Source organism: Colletotrichum navitas (assembly GCF_030913465.1).
Source record: "Colletotrichum navitas strain CBS 125086 chromosome Unknown LY79scaffold_64, whole genome shotgun sequence".
In the NCBI taxonomy this organism is placed as follows: domain Eukaryota; kingdom Fungi; phylum Ascomycota; class Sordariomycetes; order Glomerellales; family Glomerellaceae; genus Colletotrichum; species Colletotrichum navitas.
The window spans coordinates 171731-188731 of record NW_026850610.1 but is presented as its reverse complement, the minus strand read 5'-3'; the positions used below and the strand labels follow the sequence as shown (position 1 = coordinate 188731).

Below are 17001 nucleotides of genomic sequence, written 5' to 3'. Positions count from 1 at the left end.
TGGCTCTACCATATCCCGGCGGGCGAGGGTGTATGTTTTGAGTTTGTCGGTATCCAGTCCAGCAGCCAGCGCGCGAAGACCTTTGCGGTCCAGCTTCATGGAGGAGTTGAACGGCATCTCGCTCAAGACCAAGAGGACGTTGGGAACCATGTACGGTGGCAGCTTGGCTCGGAGGTGTTCCTGAAGAGCTGCCACACGGGACTGTAGTGACGGGTCCATGGGCAAAAGACGGCTGCCGTGGCTTGAGGTGCCGGAAGAGCCGCTCAAATCGGTAGCCCCGATGCCGCGAAAGTCGGCAAATGACACGAATGCGAGGAGAAGCGTCGCAGAGTCGCGTGTAACAACATCTACGGCGACATGTTCCACCCGGTGGCTCGACTCTCTGATCCTGTGCTCGATCTCGCCCAGCTCGATACGCTGGCCGTGGAGCTTCACCTGACTGTCGCGCCTCCCGACATATTCAATGGTGCCATCGGAGTTGTACCGTGCAAGATCCCCAGTGCTGTATAGCCTTGGATCATCCGCCTTGTTGGTGACAAAGGACTCGTTTGTTCGAGCTTCGTCGTTCAAGTAACATTGGGCCAAGGCGTAACCTTGAACCACAAGCTCGCCAGTGCACCCCACGGGAGCGAGGCAGCTGTGGTCGTCGGGCTCGACGATCCAGCATAGGTTATTGAATCCCCGGCCGATTGTCCGCGGGGACGCGTCGGGCGACGGATACTCGTGAAACATGCATATGACGCATGTCTCGGTTGGACCGTACCCGTTCAGAAGTCGTAGGTGAGGATACCAGGCACTGATCGAGTCCGGTGCTGGAGCCTCGCCCACCAGGACGAGGGTTTCGAGATGTGGAACGCTCGCCGGCGTGAATGTTTCTACAAACGACGGCGTCAGCAGGGCCAGGCTGACGTCTGCCTCTCTCATGTACGCCGGAATATCCTGCAAACGCGCTGCGTCCGACGGCGTGCAGACGGTCCCGCCGAAGATCAGAGTCCCAAATATCTCGGTTATCACGGCGTCGAACACGTGGTTGCTGAACTGGAGGACCCGGCTAGACTCGGATAGGCCAAGGATCTTGCCTTGACCCGTAAGACTCGAGCATATTGCATGGTGCTGGACGACGATTCCTTTGGGCTTGCCTGTTGAGCCGGAAGTGAACAGGACGTAGGCAGCATCGCTGCCACGAGCATCGCGGAGGATGATCTCGTCCTTACTCTTCGCCTCCTGTGCGCTGATTCTTCCCATGTCCTGCTCCGATAGGGTGACAACACGTAGCGGTAAGTGGCTAAATGCCTGTGCTGCAGAAACCGACGCGACAAGGAGCTGCGCGTCCGTTTGTTCAATCACCTCTCGATACCGAGCTTCAGGATGAGATGGATCAATGGGGACAAATGTACCCCTCGCTTTCAGGACACCCAGCATCGCAACAGCTGTCCATATAGACTTCTCGAAACAAACTGGGACCATGCCTCCGGGCTTCAGGCCGTTGCGGATGAGGTACTTGGCAAAGGCCGTCGACATGTACTCGAGTTGGTTGTATGTGGCTTTGCCATCCCAACTGTTGATGGCCTCTTTCTCTGGGTGCGCGGCCGCCTTTGTTGAAACAAGTTTGTGGATGGTGGTATCAACAAGCATGGTAGCATATCCGTTCCAGGACATGACCTTCTGAGAGTCCCATGGGCCAGACACGGAAACTTTGCCGAGCGAACCCGGCTTCTCGTCTTCTGTGAGCAGCTGCTGGACCACATTGTTGAAATGAGACGAGAGGGCTTCCATTTGAGCAAACTCAAGATGCCCGGAGTCATATACGAGAACCAGCTCAACGCGGTCGTCGGAGATCTGCCCCTGTACCACGAGGGGGTAGTTGAAATAGTCCTGGAATGCAGCATCCGACTCTCCAGTCAGATGGGCGAGGTCCACCGGGGCCAGGACAGAATTCTTCAGTCCAGCGGCTGGGTCAAGCTCCTCCATCGGCTGAACAACGATCAAGCTGGAAAAGTTGCAGGCGTCTTTTGCTTCGGGGGCTGTCTCGGAGATCTGGCGGAGACCGAACTGCTCGTGCGCAATCATGTCCATAGCTTGATCCTGAACCCCGTGTAGGAACTGGGAGATGGACTTGGACTTGTCAATCTTGAGCCTGACAGGGACGGTCGCCACGGCAGCTCCCACCATCCTCTCCAGCCCCGGCATGGGTGCTTGGCGCCCGGAGACCGTCGATCCGAAGGTTATATCGTCGGTGTCACTATACCGAGCCAGGACGATAGCCCACGCAGCACGGACAACAGTGGCCTTGGTGACGGATGCTGATTTCGACGTGGAAAAGTCGATCGCGGACCTCATCGACTTGGTGACGTTCCGGCTTCTGGGCGTTGGAGTCGTCGACGGCGCCACAGGAGACGGGAAAGCGGCCCGCTTGGCGTGCTGCAGTTGATCGTTCCAGTATCGAGCCTCGACTTCCAGGTCGAGATTGTTCGCGTAGTCGACAAACTCGGCGAACGATTGCAGAGGCGGTATTTCGACGTTGTAGTACGCGTTCTGGAGGGCTTCCATCATGATCCGCATCGTCCAGCCATCGCTGATGGAGTGGTGCTGGAACAGCACGAAGTAATGGACGCCCTCGGCGACGGCGACGGCGTAACGGCACAGGCGCGTTCCATAGGTCATGCGGGACTTTCTCATGTCCGAGAGTATAGACTGTAGATCGGCACCGCTGTTCACATCTGCCTCCCAGACGATGTCGTCTTTGACGACGAGTTGAATTGCCTCTCCTTCGACAATGGCGACCCTTGTACGCAGGTTTGCGCAGACTGACACGACGTGTTCCCAGGCGGGCTTGAACTTGTCTAGATCTATGAGTTCTGGGAGGCGGTAGACGGCCTTGAGGACGTAGGAGCCGGTCTGATGCTCGCCGACGGCCAGGAGGCCTTCTTGAAGCTTGGTGCAGGGATACGCATCCTCGACGACATCCGACTCTGAGAGCCCGCACAAGTCGCGTAGGCGATCGTTGGGGGACCGGCATTGTACCATGTCTCGGAGATCCTCCCTCAGGAACTGGAAGGGAACAACGTCATTCTTCCCATGCCGTGTGCCAGCGTTCTGCTCGAGGGCATGTATGTCGATTTCCACGGCCGTTGCACTGATTCCGCACAGGCGTGGGTCGGCAAAGACGTCTCTGACGGTCAATCCAAGACCGGACTCTCGCGCGAGGTTTACCAGTCGAATCGCTCTGATGGAATCACCCCCGATCCGGAGGAAGCTATCGTCCCGGCCGATGGTCTCCAGGGGTAGTGCAAGGACCTCGGCCCATATCTTCTGCAGCTTCACCTCTGTGAGTGTTTCCGGGGCACGCTTTTCCGTGTTAGCCAGACCGTATCGGGAGATCCGGTCATGGTCGAGCTGGAGGGCAAAGCGTCGGAGGAGGTTGCGGTCAAGTTTCGTCGAGGTGATGAAAGGCATGTAGCGGCACGGGATGAACAGGGTGGGAATCATGTATCGGGGGAGTTTGACGCCCAACACGCCGATGAGGTCGTTGACGCGGCGTTCCAGGTCCACCGAGAGCGACAAGAACATGCTCTGGTCAGTGGTGAGGGATTCTGTCTTCTCCACCTCGCCGACGACGGTGAAGAAAGCCACGAGGTGGACGGCGCCATGAGTTTGCAGCACGTCGACGGCGACTTGTTCGACCCCTTCCAAGTAAGTCCTGATGCTATGCTCGACCTCGCCCAGTTCAACACGCAGACCTCGCACCTTGACCTGCGTATCTTTCCTGGCGACGAACTCGATGGACCCTTCGGCGTTGTATCGACAAAGATCGCCCGACCTGTAGAACCGCGACCATTTTGGCGAGGTGCTGTGAGGCGACCAGTCCGCCGCCGGGACGGTGGCTGCGGCAGTTCGCTCAGCATCCGACAAGTACTCGCGCATTATGGTCGGACCCTGGATGACAAGCTCCCCAAGACAACCAACCGGGGCGAGCTGGTGGGCGTTGACGGGGTCGACGATGTATCCGTAACCCCCAACCGGGCGTCCCACGGTCAGCGGCGAGTCATCGAGCGAACTGTATTCGTGAACTGCGCTGAAGACGCAGGTCTCGGCCGGCCCCCAGCCGTTGACGAGACGCACCTTTCCGAACCAGGTGTCCAGATTATCGCGTCCCACGGCTTCGCCGGCCAAGACAAGCAGCTCCAGGCCGGGGAATCGATCGGGATGTGTGGTCCGAATGTAGGAGGGTGTCAAGATGGCCCAGTTGACGTCCATTTCCCGAACAAATGCAGAGAGATCACCCATCTTCGAATCCTCGGAGGGAATACAAACGGACGCGCCGTGTAACAACGGACAAAAGATCTCACCGATGGACAGGTCGAAGACGTACGAGGCAAACTGAAGCATACGCACATCTGGAGTGATACGCAGCCTTCTTCCGATGGCAGCTTGGCTTGTACACACCGAACCGTGTTCAATGACGAGACCTTTTGGCACGCCAGTGCTTCCCGACGTGAATAGCACGTAGGCGGCGTTACTGGGGCGGACAAGACTCTTGGGGCCAGAGAGGGTGGTGTTGGAAGAAGGCGCGTATCTGATGAGATTCTCGTCAAGAGCCGGCGAGATCTCAATGACGCTCTCTGCCAGTCTCTGGCAGGTTGCCGAATGGCGCGGCGATGTCAAGATCAGCCGGGCGCCAGTCTGCGAGACAATCTGACGCTGCCGCTCGTCGGGGTGCGAGGGGTCGAGGGGCACCCACGTTCCGCCGGCCTTGTTGACGGCGAGAATGGCGACGACGTACCATGCCGATTTCTCAAAGTAGACGTGAACGAGCTCGTCTAGCTGTACCCCAAATGCGGCAAGGTAGTGAGCCAGCCTGTTTGCCGCGCCGTTGAGCTCGCCGTAAGTAAAGCTCCCGTCCCAGGAACGGACGGCTGGCGCATCGGGCGCCAAGTGAGCCTGTTTCTCAAAGAGCTGGTGCAGGCACGCATCATAGACCTCCGTCTCCTCGTTGTCCCATGCAAGCACCTTTTGCAAGTCGGCGGGTCCGGCGATGGTGATATCGCGGAGCGCAGTATTGTGATCCTGATGTTTGACAAGTTGCTGTGCCACGTGGTTGAGCTGTTCGCAAAGCAATTCGATCTGCGACTTGGCGAGAACGGACCAGTCGTAAACGGCCAGTAAATGGATCTCTTCGTCGTAAATCCGCCCCTGCATCACCAGAGGGTAGTTAAAGTGCCCGTCGACGGTCTGGGATGCTGCGACGTCCTCCTGGTCGCTGGCCTCGTGTAAGATATTAGCGTCGCCTTCGTTATCGGCAAACGCCATGCTCCAGCCCGGCTGGACGACGAGTAGACTGGTGAAATCGCACAAATCTTTCATGTCGCCGCTGATCCTTGAGATGTTCTGCAGGCCGAACTGCTCATGTGGTATTGTCGCCGTTGCCCGGTCCTGCACGTCGTTCAAGTACTGCTCGACTGACCTGTCGCCGGCGACCCGGGCATAAACAGGCACGGTGGCGAGTGTAGGTCCAACTATCCTGTCGATGCCTTCAACGGCTGCTTGGCGTCCCGAGACTGTTGCGGCGAAGCAGACATCGTCAGAGTCGCAGTAGCGGGCCAGCAGCATCGCCCAGGCCGCGCGAAGGATAGTTGCCTTTGTGATTTTGGATGCTGTCGAGCGCGGGAAGCTCATGATCCTACGGAAAGACTCCGTATGCGGCTTGGACAGGACCTCATGCTCCCGCGTGGACGAGACGGCCGGCGGAGGGAAAGTTGCCCTCTTCGCTTCGCGCAGCTCTTCTTCCCAGAACCTCCGACTCGCTGCGTGATCGAGTCCGGTGGTCGTGAGACGGACAAAGCGAGAGTAGGCTGGCAGATCCTGTGAGGAACTTCCGTAATAATGGCTCTTCAACGTCTCCATCATCAGTTCCATGGCCCAGCCGTCATAGATTGCATGGTGGAGGGCCAGGACAAAGCGCGTAGAGCCGCCGCTGCTGCTCACGAGCGCATAGCGACAGAGTCTGGAGCCATAGGTCATTTCATCGTGCGCAATGCTGTCGCTCGTCTCTGCCGATTCCCAACTGATATCTTGTTTGAGCACGACCTGATACGAAGAGCCGGCTGCAAATACAATGCGTGTGCGGAGGTTGTCGCAACAAGCCAGAGTGGCGTCCCAGGCTCGCATAAAGCGAGCCTTGTCAACGAACTCTGATAGCTGGTATGTGAACTTGGCCCTGTACGAGCCTGTCTGCTTGACAGACAGAGCCATTAGGCCCTCTTGTAGCTGGGTGCATGGGTAGATGTCCTCGATGACGGTATTCTCTGGCAGTTCGCAGGCCTTCAAGGCTTCTGAGATGAGACATGTACGGTCTCCGGCAGAGATCAGGCTGAAGGGCCGCGGGCGTGCGTCTTCTTCGGTCTCCTCTTCCACGGTGGCGATCGAGGCCATGTATGACAGTCTCGAATCTCGGAAGATGGCCGCAACTGTCAGCGCTATACCGGACTGTCGCAGGACAGAGACAAGTCTGATGGCGCTGAGTGAGTCGCCTCCGATACGAAGGAAACTATCGTTGCGGCCGATATCGCCAGCATCGACTCCCAGTAGCCGGGCCCAAACGTCACGGATTTGGAACTCCATTTCCGTCTGGGGTTCAGTCTTGATTCGGTTTCCGGGGGCCAAGGTTACAACCAGACGCGAGGAGATGCTGCGGCCTAGGGCAGTAAGCTTCTTGCGGTCAATCTTCATCGAGGCCAAGAACACGGGAAGCTGTCGCAAGGGGATGAATAACGCTGGGACCATGTAGCTTGGCAGTCTGCCATGTAAGTCCTCCGATAGCGTGGCGAGCTGTTGCTTCAAATCGTCTGTCATGGGGACGATCTCGTGCTCGATATCCTCTGACAATGACTCTGTTGGCATGTTGTCTTCGAAAGACACAAACGCCACCAGGACATCTCCGGATTCCTGTTGAACAACGTCGGCCGCAACTTGACACACGTCGGGGCAGAGATCCTTTACATGGTTCTCAATTTCGCCAAGCTCCATGCGCTGACCTCGCAGCTTTACCTGGATGTCTTTGCGGCCGATATATAGCAGTGATCCGTCGGCTTCTTGCCTCACCAGATCACCGGTCCTGTAGGCGCGGCGTCCGACGGAAGAAGCGCCGTGGGCGCCATCGGACAGCCAGGTCAGGTCGCCGGTCTCCGGAAACGCTTCTTGTGTCCGCGTCGCATCGTTGAGATAGCCTCGAGCAAGAGCGTGTCCTTCTACAACCAGCTCACCAACACACCCGATAGGTGCCAAAGTGTTTCCTTCCGGCTCTGTAACCCAGCAACGGTTGCTGAAGCCCCGGCCAATGTTGACCGGTGAAGCATCTGGTGATGGATACTCATAGGCGGTACAAAAGACACAGGTCTCCGTGGGGCCGTAGAGATTCATTAGCTTTACGTGGCCATGCCATGTCTTGATGATGTTCTTAGTTGCCGGTTCGCTGCCGAGAAGCAGCGTCTTCAAGGTCGGAACGTCGGCCGGACCGAACGTCCCGGCAAACGAAGGTGTCAGTAGGGCGACGGTAACCCGGGCTCTCGTCATGAATCCGGTAATATCCTGGAGGCGTTCAGTGTCGGATGGAACGCAGGTGGTGCCGCCGAACGCAAGGCATGTGAAAATCTCTGTGATACACGCGTCGAATACGTAGTTGCCGAACTGCAGGAAGCGGCAATCGCCTCCCTCGGCGAGTCGAAGAATTCTTCCCTGGGCCATAACACTGGTGCAGATGCTTTGATGGTCTACAACAATGCCCTTGGGCTTTCCCGTTGATCCAGAGGTGAAGATGGTGTAGGCGAGTTCTGGGGAGGTGCTGTTGGCGGGATGAAGAACATGGCCGGAGACAGGCAGCGTTGCCATAAGCTCGGGAGAGATGCTCACGACCTGACACCCAAGGTCCATGTTCGACTGCGCCATCGCTGCGGATGTAACTATGACAGCGGGCATCAGGTCTTCAACCACTGCCTTTCGGCGCTGTGCAGGATGGTCACCGTCGAGGGGTACGAATGCGCACCCTGCTTTGAGGATTCCCAGCATCGCCACAATGGCCCACATGGACTTTTCGAAGCAGATCGGAATCCATGTGTTAGGCTGGATGCCGAGGTTGACAAGATAGACGCCCAGACGTGTCGAGAGCTCGTCCAAGGTGGCATAGGAGAGGCTGCCGTCCCATGCCCAGACGGCTTCTCTCTCTGGAGTTCGCTCAACCTGCCGCCGGAACAGACCGTGGAGGGTGTCCCGAACAAACTCTGGAGTCTCAACGTTCCAGGTTACTGCCTTTTCAAGGTCCCATGGTCCGGCCACCGAGATGGAACCGAGACGGGCGTCCCCCTGAGATAGGAGCTGTCCTACAACATGGTTGATCTGGTTTGACAGCGCACAGGCTTGGTCCTCGCCGAGGAAGCCCGTGTCATAGATGAGGAGGACCTCGGCCCGGTCATCGTACACAAGACCCTCGACAACAAGTGGGTAGTTGAAGTAGCCTTGCAAAAGTTCGTCGTAGCCAAACACCTCGGCATTCGCAGGTACCACGATTGGCTCCGTACCGTCTCCGGGGTCGGCAAGCTGCTCGGCCGGCTGGACTGCGAAAAGACTCGAGAAGTTGCACACGGCCTCAAACTCGGGACCTAGCCTCGAGATGGATTGCAGACCAAACTGCTCATAGGCGACCATGTCGGACGCCTGTTGCTGAATCGACCGCAGATAGTCGGCCACCGACTGCTCTTTGTCGAGGCGGACCCTGACCGGCACAGTTGCTACGAGGGGGCCAGCAATGGCTTCTGCGTTGCGGATAGATGCTTGTCTTCCTGACACGGTCGTCCCGAAGGTCACGTCGTCAGTTTCGCAGTATCGTGCAAGGACAATTGCCCAGGCTGCACGAAGGACGGTGGCTTTTGTAGCGGATGAGAAGTGGTTGGAAGGGGGGAAGTCGACGGCTTTTTTGAAAGAACGGACCGAGCGATCCTGGTGGACAGCCAACTGGGACGGAAAGCTGGCACGACTGGCGCCGTGTAGCTGTTCTCTCCAGTAGTTGATCAAGCCGGTGTCTCGATCCATGTTGCTCACATATCGGATGAAGTGCGAATATGGCTGGGGTCTACTCAGTGAGACGGTGTCACGGTAGGTCTGATGGAGCAAGTCCATCACTAAGCGCATTGTCCATCCGTCGTTGATGGCGTGATGAAACGTCCATACGAAGTAATGGCTGCCGTCGTCGGCCGTGGCAAGAGAGTAGCGGCAGAGTTTCGAGCCGTACGACATCTTGGCAGTGCGAGAGATACGAACAGCGCTGGCGAGGTCGGAGCCAGTTAATGAATCCCATTCTGTGTCGTTTTCGACAACAAGCTGGACATGCCTGTTCTCGTAGAAGACAATGCGGGTACGAAGGTTGCCGCAGATAGACAGTATGTGCTCCCAAGCGGCTTTGAACTTGGCCACGTCTACATATGTCGGAAGCTTGTAGACGTATCTCGCGATGTAAGTGCCCGGATCCTTTTCGGAAATAGCCATGAGACCCTCCTGAAGCTTGGAACAGGGATAGGCGTCTTTGATAACGATGTCGTCCGGCAGGCCACATTGGACACGAAGCGATGCATATCCGTTCGGCCCTTGACGGTGTGCGACGGCCTGGGCCTCGATGGCTGACCTGTGAGGCTGCTCGAGCAGACTGAACGGCGTGATTGGTGCGCTCGAACCGTCGTCGTCTTCTCCCAGTGGCACAGCCCGCTCGCTGACGGCGCTCAGTCGAGGATCGTCAAATACATGCTGGACTTTGACCTCAAGGCCGGCCCTGCGGGCCAGAGATGCCAAGCGGATCGCCGCGATGGAGTCGCCACCGATACGCAAAAAGCTATCATCGCGGCCGATGGACTCGGGCTTGACCTTGAGAATGCGGGCCCAGATGCCTTGGAGACAGACCTCGTTGGGAGTCTGCGGTGGGTTCTTCTTACTGTTGCTAAGTGAGTAGGCAGTTAGCGCTTTCTCGTCAAGTTGGCCACTCAGCTGTATCAGTTTCTTCCGGTCAATCTTGGTCGACGTGATGACTGGCATGAACCGACAGGGAATAAGCAGCGTGGGGACCATATAACGAGGGAGTCGAATGCTGAGCTGTCCGTGGAGAGTCGTCATGCGCTGCTCCAATGCCGGTGTTAGTGGCATAAAGAGACTCTCTCCTCCTGACAACCGCGGCTGCTGTCCCTCGTCCAAGGTGAAAAAAGCGACGAGGTTGGCCATGCCGTTCGCTCTGTAGACGTCGACGATGACGTGCTGTACAGGCTGCAGAAGTTCCCGGATGTGCTGCTCGACTTCTCCCAGCTCCACGCGGAGGCCGCGGATCTTGACTTGCGTGTCCTTTCGGCTGGAAAACTCGATAGTCCCATCCGCGTTGTAGTAACCCAGGTCTCCTGACTTGTAAAAACGATTCCATCGGCGCAGAGAGCTTCGCGGAGCCCATTCGGGAAGTGCCTCCACGACAAACTTGGCTGTCTGTTCGGGGCTGGAGAGGTACTCGCGGAGGATGCTAGGGCCCTGGATCACGATCTCGCCGATGCAGCCCGTTGGTGCGAGACGGCTGCTGTCGTTTGGATCCACGATCCAGCAGAATCCGCCCACTGGTCGACCGACGGTCAAGGGGGACTCGCTGGATGAGCTCCATTCATGCAATGTGCTGAACACGCACGTCTCGGCAGGGCCCCAGCCGTTGAACAGGCGATGGACCTTGCCGAACCACGTCTCCAGGATGTCTCGGCCCACGGCCTCGCCAGCTAGCATGAGCACTTGCAAGCTGGGGACCTCGTGAGGCTGGATGGTACGGATGAAAGCCGGGGTGAGCAGCGCCCAAGTGACATCTGTTTCTCGAATGAATTCTGTGAGGCGGCAAGTGTCCATCCGCATTTCGTCAGACGGCACGCACACACAGGCGCCGGCGATGAACGAGCCAACGGTCTCCCCGATGCAAGCATCGAAGACGTATGACGCGAATTGGAGCATACGAGCGCCCCTGTGCAGGCCGACGCGCTTTCCGATGGCTATTTGGCTGGTGCATACGGACTCATGTTCCATGACCAGGCCTTTGGGGACTCCTGTACTTCCCGACGTGAACAGAACATATGCGGCGTTGCTCGGTGTGATGTCACGCTGTGGTGGCTGGAGGCTGCACTCCCCAAGGGTGCTTCTCAACTCGTCATCGAGCTCAACAGAGACTTGGACCACCTTGTCGACCAGACGACGACATATATCAACATTGGCGGGGGAGGCCAAGGCCAACCGAGCTCCGGTCTGTTGGGCGACCTGCACCTGACGTTGTTCGGGGTGCGATGGCTCTAACGGGACCCAAGCACCGCCAGCTTTGTTGATGGCGAGGATGGCAACGAAGAACCAGGCTGTCTTCTCGAAGCAAACGTGGACGAACTCGTCCTCCTTGACGTTATACTGGTCAACAAGGTGGTGTGCCAGTCTGTTGGCGGCGCTGTCGAGCTGGGCATAAGTGAGCTGCATATCCCAGGCCCTGACAGCGAGAGCATCCGGGGTTTTGGCTGCGTGCTGCTGGACAAAGTCATGAACACAGGCATTGATGATGTTGGGGCCCGCCCCGTCGTGGTTGTTCCAGGCGGTGGCCTGCTCCAGATCCCACCTCCCTGCGATGGTGATGTCGCCCAGGACGGTCTTCTCTGCATTCATCTGTTGAACGACATGGTCGAGCTGGCGTGAGAGTGCCTTGACCCGAGGTTCGGAGATGCTGCGACAGTCGTAGACCATCACAAGCTCGACGCACGTCTCGTGCACAAGACCCTGAACGACGAGCGGGTAGTTGAAGTAGCCTTCCAGGAGCTCTTCCTGTCCAAAGTATTCCGAGCTCACGTTCTCCAAGACGGGGTTCTCGGAGTCGTCCTCGGAGAACTTGACCAGCTGCGCCGGTTGAACGACCAAAAGACTGGAGAACTCGCAAGCGTCACGGGCATCGGTGCTAACCTTGAGGATGTTCTGCAGACCAAACTGTTCGTGAGCTGTCATCTCTGTCGACTGTTGCTGAACTTGCTGAAGAAATTCCGAGACCTGTTTGGAAGGGTCCAGACGCACTCGAACCGGCACCGTGGCGACGAGAGGCCCGGCTATGGCTTCGATGCCATGCACAGGCGCCTGCCGGCCGGATACCGAAGTCCCGAAGCAGATATCGTCCGTGTCGCAGCACCGCGCCAGGAGCATCGCCCATGCAGCACGAAGGATCGTTGCCTTGGTTATCGAGGATGATGAGTCGGGAGGGCGGTAGAGTTGAATGGTCTTCCGCAGAACCCGAGTCACGTTCCCCCCTGTTCGGGATGAGAGAGACCCGGGAATGGGTGGGAATGTTGCTTGTTTGGCATTCTCGAGCTGCTTCTTCCAATACTCAGCGCTTCTTTCATCGTCCATGGTAGTGACGTATTTGATGAAGTGGTTATATGGCGTAAGATTCGGGCTCTTGTCGTTTGTGTAGACCTGGTTCACGGTGTTGATGACCAGACGCATCGTCCAGCCATCGTAGACAGCGTGGTGAATAACCAAGATGAAGTACAGTTCATCGTTGGTGTCCCTGGCCAAGCCATACCGACACATTCTCGACCCTTCTGTCATCTCGATTCCGCCTAGAACACTGATTGCGTCGAGGAGGTTGCAGTCCTCGGTCGTGTCCCAGGCAAACTCGTCCTTGACAACCACCTGGACCGAAGGCCCCGCCGCAAAGGTGATCCTCGTCCGTAAATTCCGGCAAAGGGCGACGGTGCGGGCCCAAGATTCCTTGAACCGGGCAATGTCGACATGTGGCGGGATCCTGTACACGTATCTTCCCTTATAGGACCCAGTCTGCTTGATGGCGAGTGCAGCGAATCCCTCCTGGAGCTTGGTACAAGGATAGGCATCCTCGATGTCTTGGTTGCTCGAAAGCGAGCACTGCTTCAGGATTGTAGCGTTGACCAAAGCAGAATCATGGGTGTCGACGGTTGACTCTGATACTTGGGTGAAGACCTTACGCAACGGCTCAGACAAGAGGTTGAACGGCAGAATTTCTGCCTTATCCGCGTGCCACTCATCGTGCACCCCGGCCAAAGCCCGCTCACCCATGCCAAGAAGCCTGGGGTCATCAAAGATGTCTCTGACCGCGAGCTTGATCCCGGCGCCTCGGGCTAGAGCAACGAGGCGAATGGCTGCGATTGAGTCACCGCCGATGCGCAGGAAGCTGTCGTCCAAGCCAATGGAATCAACCGGGATCTGAAGAACGTCCGCCCAGAGTCGCTGCAGTTTGAGCTCGATGGCGGTCTCCGGGGCACGCTTCTTGCTTCCCTGCAAAGAATACGTGGACAACTCCGCCCTCGAAAGCGAGGAGCTGTGTCGTTTCAGCATGTTACGATCGATCTTGGTGGAGGTAATGACCGGCATGTAGCGACAGTGAATGAAGAGGGCCGGAACCATGTACCGAGGTAACTTGACGGTGAGCTCCCCGATTACATGGTTGATCCGCTGTGCCAAATCGTCCGTAAGAGGGAGAAACATGTCACTGCAGTTGCTGCCCGACTTGTTCGTGGTTTTCGTATCGTTGGTGAAGCAAAAGTAAGCCGCGAGATTCACGGCACCAGCGTCCGTCTTGAACACGTCCACAACGACTTGGCAGGCCCCCTCCAGCGCAGCTCTGATGCAGAACTCGACCTCGCCGAGCTCGACACGGAGCCCACGGATCTTGACCTGAGTATCCTTTCGGCTGGAAAATTCGATTGTGCCGTTGGAGTTGTAGGAGCACAAGTCCCCGGATCGATAGATGCGACTCCAGCGGGGCATCTCGCGTCTCGGGGCCCAACTCGGTGAGGCCCATGTGCTCTCCGCAGTACGAGTCGGGTCAGCCAGATATTCTCTCAGGATTGTAGGACCCTGGATGACGACTTCGCCCAGACAGCCTACTGGCGCTAGGCGCTCCGGGTTCGACGGGTCGACGATCCAGCAGAAGCCAGCGACAGGCCTCCCGATGGTGCGTGGAGACTCGTCCACAGATTGCCACTCATGGAGAGTGCTGAAGACGCAGGTTTCTGCCGGGCCCCAGCCGTTGAACAGCCGGATCTTGCCGGGTTGAAACCACGCATCGAGGATGTCTCGTCCAACGGCTTCACCGGCAAGCATCAGGACCCGCAAGGATGGCACGTCGGCAGGTCGAATCGTTCTGACAAAGGACGGTGTGAGCAGGGCGGTGTTGATCGAGTTTTGGGTGATGAAGTCGGCGATGTTGTTCATGCGTACTTCATCAGACGGTACGCAGACGCAGCCACCGGCTGTAAGGGTCCCGATTGCTTCTCCGATGCAGGCGTCGAACACGTATGATGCAAACTGCAACATCCGCGTGGCAGGGGATATGCCTACTCTTTGGCCAATGCATCTTTGACTGGTGCAGACGGACTCGTGCTCCATCACCAAGCCTTTCGGCGTTCCCGTGCTACCAGACGTGAACAGCACGTACGATGCCGTGCGGGGGCTGACCTTGGGAAGAGAGCGGCCCGTGGTCGTAGTGTCGACTTGGAGCGACGAGTTCCCCTGAAGCATTGCATCCAAGTCGGATGAGACCACCAGCATGTGAGGCACTATGTCTGCGCATATGCTTCTTGTCGTGGGGGATGACAATGCCAGCCCTGCCTGTGTTTGATGTACCACCTGTTTTTGACGATCGAGCGGATGCGCAGGGTCGAGGGGAACCCAGGCACAGCCCGCCTTATTGATCGCCAGTATGGAGACAAAGAACCAAACAGATTTCTCAAAACACACGTGGACGAGACTATCCTCTACGAGACCAAACTTATAAAGCATGTATAAAGCAAGCCTGTCTGCTGCCTCGTCCAACTGGCGATACGACAGTTCGCCATCCCAGGCGGAAATCGCTGGCGCATCTGGTCGAATTTGTGCGTGTTCGTGGATGAGCTCATGGACGCAGGACGAAACGATTTCCGGGTCTTCATCGCTGTTCCATTCGAGAGCTTGCTCCATATCCCACGGCCCAGCCAGGGCAATGTCTCCCAGCACACTATCCTTGGGATTAAGCAGCTGCTGGACAACGTGGTCGTACTGGTAACACAGCGCTTGCACCTGGGCCTGAGACAAAACTCGTGAGTCGTAGGTCACAGAGAGCTCTGCCTGATGTTCAAACAAATGGACCTGCAGCACAAGAGGGTAGTTGTAGTAACCCTCCAGCATCTGATCGGGGCCGAAGTTTGCCTCGTTCAAAGGAAGCAACACCCGAAGGCCGGCAACGTCCGGGTAGCCGAGGATTCTGTCCGGTTGGATAACGAGCAGACTGGAAAAGTCGCAGACATCCTGCGCTTCGGGACTGAGCTTGGCGATACTCTGCAGGCCATATTGCTCATGGGCCGTCATCTCGTTTGCTTGGTCCTGGATGCCTTGTAGAAAGGCGACGACAGACTGCGTGCGATGAAGCCGAATACGAACAGGGACACTGGCAATGAGCGGACCAGGAATCCTCTGGACGCCCCGGACGGGTGCTTGACGACCGGAGACGGTGGTGCCGAAGCAAACATCGTCCGAATCACAGTATCGCGCCAGTAGTAAAGCCCACGCGGCGCGCATGACAGTTGCTCTGGTCAACGCCACTCCAGTTGAGTTTTGCAGGGGAATCATGTGCTTCTCGAGTCGTGTCACCGTCTCCACGGCGCCGTTGTTCGTCGACGAAGTTGTCATGCTGGACGGGACGAGAGGAAACGTCGGTCTCTTCGCGTCGGCGAGCTGGGCTTTCCAATAAACGCTAGCGGAGTCCAGGTCTATGTTCTGCACGTAGTCGATGATTCCCGAAAAGGGGGACATGGGCGGGATTTCAGCTCCATAGTACAGACGATGGAGCGTTTCGACAATGAGGCGCATCGACCAGCCATCGTAGATGGAATGATGGATGAGCCAGATGAAATAGTCCTGGTCGTCAGAGTCCTTGGCTAATCCGTAGCGGCATAGCTGCGATCCGTACGTCATCTTGGCGCTGTTCATCGCGTCGACGGCCGATGCCACGGTGCTTCCCAAGGTCTCGTCCCAGACAACAGGTTCTTTGACGACAGCCTGGTAAGATGAACCGCCGAAAAAGACCATCCGCGTACGCAGGTTCGTGCACAGCAACAGCGTCTTCTCCCAGGCTCGCCGGAATCGGACGGCGTCGATGTACTTGGGCAGGGGAAAGGCATATTTGCTGATATAGGAGCCTTCTTGTCTCGTTGCCAGGGCCATAAAGCCCTCTTGGAGTTTCGTAAGGGGATAGGCATCCTCGATGGAAGCCTCACTAGACAGGTGGCACTGCTCGCGAGCGCTGGCCAAAAAGGGGTCGAGATCGAGCTCCGAAACGAGAGAGAAGGGCCGGGCTTCGGCGGCGCCGCGGGCCACAACGGCGTCCTCGGTGGTGGCCGTTGCGACAAGCTCTTCGAAGGTCTCGCAGCGCATAATGTCGCTTACGTGTACCGCGACCTGATCATCCAGGGCGCGTGCCATGACTTCGATGGCGCTGATGGAGTCGCCGCCGAGACGGATGAAGGAGGCCGAGGGAACAACGTCGGAGCGAGGCAGACGCAGGGTGGCCGCAATGGCACGCCTCAACTTCTGTCTCTTGGTCAAGGGCACGCTTGCGTCTTGCTTGGCACTCAGCTGCTGTCGGAGAGCGTTGCTGTCCACGTCCCCAGACGCGTCCACGGGGAGTTCCTTGAGAATGATCCATTTCTTCGGGATCGCGCTTCTGTCGACCCAGTCTCCGTTGGTGGCCACTTTCATCCTCTTGACCAAGTCCTTTCGGACTCGCTTGATAATGGAAACCTCCGTCTCGTCCCCAACGCCGGATTTCGCCAAAGAGACAGCAACGGCCAGTTGAGCTTCGGCCCCATCAGTTGCAGGCACCCGTAGAACACGGACCTGATCGATGGCATCGTCCCCAACCAGCTGCTGCTCGATGACGAACGGCGATACAACTCTCAT

At 57.5% G+C, this 17001-nt stretch overlaps 1 protein-coding gene across 1 annotated transcript in view; it reads right to left on the bottom strand.

Moving 5' to 3' along the window:
* The window catches only part of LY79DRAFT_661727 (uncharacterized protein), a gene marked incomplete at its 5' end in the record, with an annotated part of 38835 nt that extends 21834 nt beyond the window's left edge, over window positions 1-17001 (bottom strand). The window contains one exon of the mRNA XM_060562796.1: window positions 1-17001. This exon is cut by the window's left edge and continues 12423 nt beyond it. Within this exon, the coding sequence (XP_060410745.1) occupies window positions 1-17001 (17001 nt within the window).